This window comes from Alligator sinensis, unplaced genomic scaffold (genome assembly GCF_000455745.1).
Source record: "Alligator sinensis unplaced genomic scaffold, ASM45574v1 scaffold634_1, whole genome shotgun sequence".
In the NCBI taxonomy this organism is placed as follows: Eukaryota; Metazoa; Chordata; order Crocodylia; family Alligatoridae; genus Alligator; species Alligator sinensis.
This window is the reverse complement of record NW_005842558.1, coordinates 378479-379874: the sequence shown is the minus strand read 5'-3', so window position 1 is coordinate 379874 and position 1396 is coordinate 378479. Positions and strand designations below refer to the sequence as shown.

The 1396-nt window shown below is 60.7% G+C and overlaps 1 protein-coding gene across 1 annotated transcript in view; it reads left to right on the top strand.

Annotated features, from left to right (window-relative positions):
* The window catches only part of RXRB (retinoid X receptor beta), a 13352-nt gene that overhangs the window by 1355 nt on the left and 10601 nt on the right, over positions 1-1396 (top strand). The window contains exons 2-3 of the mRNA XM_025213959.1: positions 5-200; positions 856-1035. Coding sequence (XP_025069744.1) covers positions 5-200; positions 856-1035 — 376 coding nt within the window. The remainder of the gene's footprint in view (positions 1-4; positions 201-855; positions 1036-1396) is intronic.

The following is a 1396-nucleotide window of genomic DNA, read 5'->3' as shown; positions in this document are numbered from 1 at the left end:
TCAGGAGGCACCAGTTGTTCATGCCTCTCCACTCTTCCCGGCACAGATCAACTCCACGGTGAACCTGTCGGGGCTGCACTCAGTGAGCAGCTCAGATGACGTGAAGCCGCCGTTGGGCATGCGGGGGGTTCCCTGCCACCCCCACGGTGGCATGATGCCTGGGAAGCGCCTCTGCGCCATCTGTGGGGACAGGTCATCAGGTACAGGGGGTGCAGAGCAGGGCAAGACACCTGGGCCTTGCCTTGGGCTCCTGGCTCCTGCTGGGTTACAGTGCTAGGGGGGAGCCTGGATCCCTGGGTTCCTACCTGCTCTGGGGCGCAGCAGGGTCTGGAGGGTTAGAGCAGGGTGGGGCAGGGAGCCAGGGCGCCTGGTTCTATCCCAGCTCTGGGAGCTGCAGGATCTGGGGGGTTAAAGCAGGGAGAGGCTGCCAGCTTGGATGTCTGGTTCTCCTGTCTCATCTCTGTCAGTTAGGGGGATCTGGTGAGTTAAAGTGGGTGGGGGCTGACAGCCAGGATGCCTGGGTTCTGTTCTTCCACCTCTGGGGAGCAGTGGGGTTTGGGGCCGTGAAGAGCCCAGGCACTTGGGTTCTGTCCCAGCTTTGGGGAGAGGGGAGCAGGGGTCTGGGAGCCAGGATGCCTGGGTTCGATCACAGCTCTGAGGAGTGGTGCAGTCTTGGTGGTTGGCCGGACACCAGAAACCTGGGTTCTTCCCTAGCTCTGCTGCATCTGGTGGGTTGTAGGAAGGTGGCACCGGGCCCCAAATGCTGAGTGCTGAATCCCAGGTGCTGAGTTTTCATGCTTGGAGGTCAGGCCCTGGACACCAGGGTCCTAGCTGAGCCCCGCATCTTCTATGCAGGTAAGCACTATGGCGTGTACAGCTGTGAGGGCTGCAAGGGTTTCTTCAAGCGGACGATCCGCAAGGACCTGACCTATACGTGCCGGGACAACAAGGACTGCGTGGTGGACAAGCGCCAGCGCAACCGCTGCCAGTACTGCCGCTACCAGAAGTGCTTGGCCACCGGCATGAAGCGCGAAGGTACCTGCCTGGGTACGGGGCTAGGGTCTGGGGCTGGGGCTAGCACTGCTGGGCTACTAGTATGAGGCATGAAGGTTAAAGGTATTATTCTGAGGGCAGGGTTAGCGTATAGGGAGCAGGAAGCATGTGCTACCTTGATTGGGGGCAGGGCTAGAGCCTGGGGGCGGGGCTTGCACTGTGGGACCACTAGCGTGAAGTATGAAGGTACTTGTCTTGGGGCAGGGCTATGGGCTAGGGGGTGTGACTAGCACTGCCAGACTACTGGCAGGAAGCATGAAGTCATTTCACCTGTGGTTAAGGCTAGGAGTGCTAGGGGTGTAGCCAACCCTGCTGGGGTGGGGCCAGGGCTGATGGGAGCAGA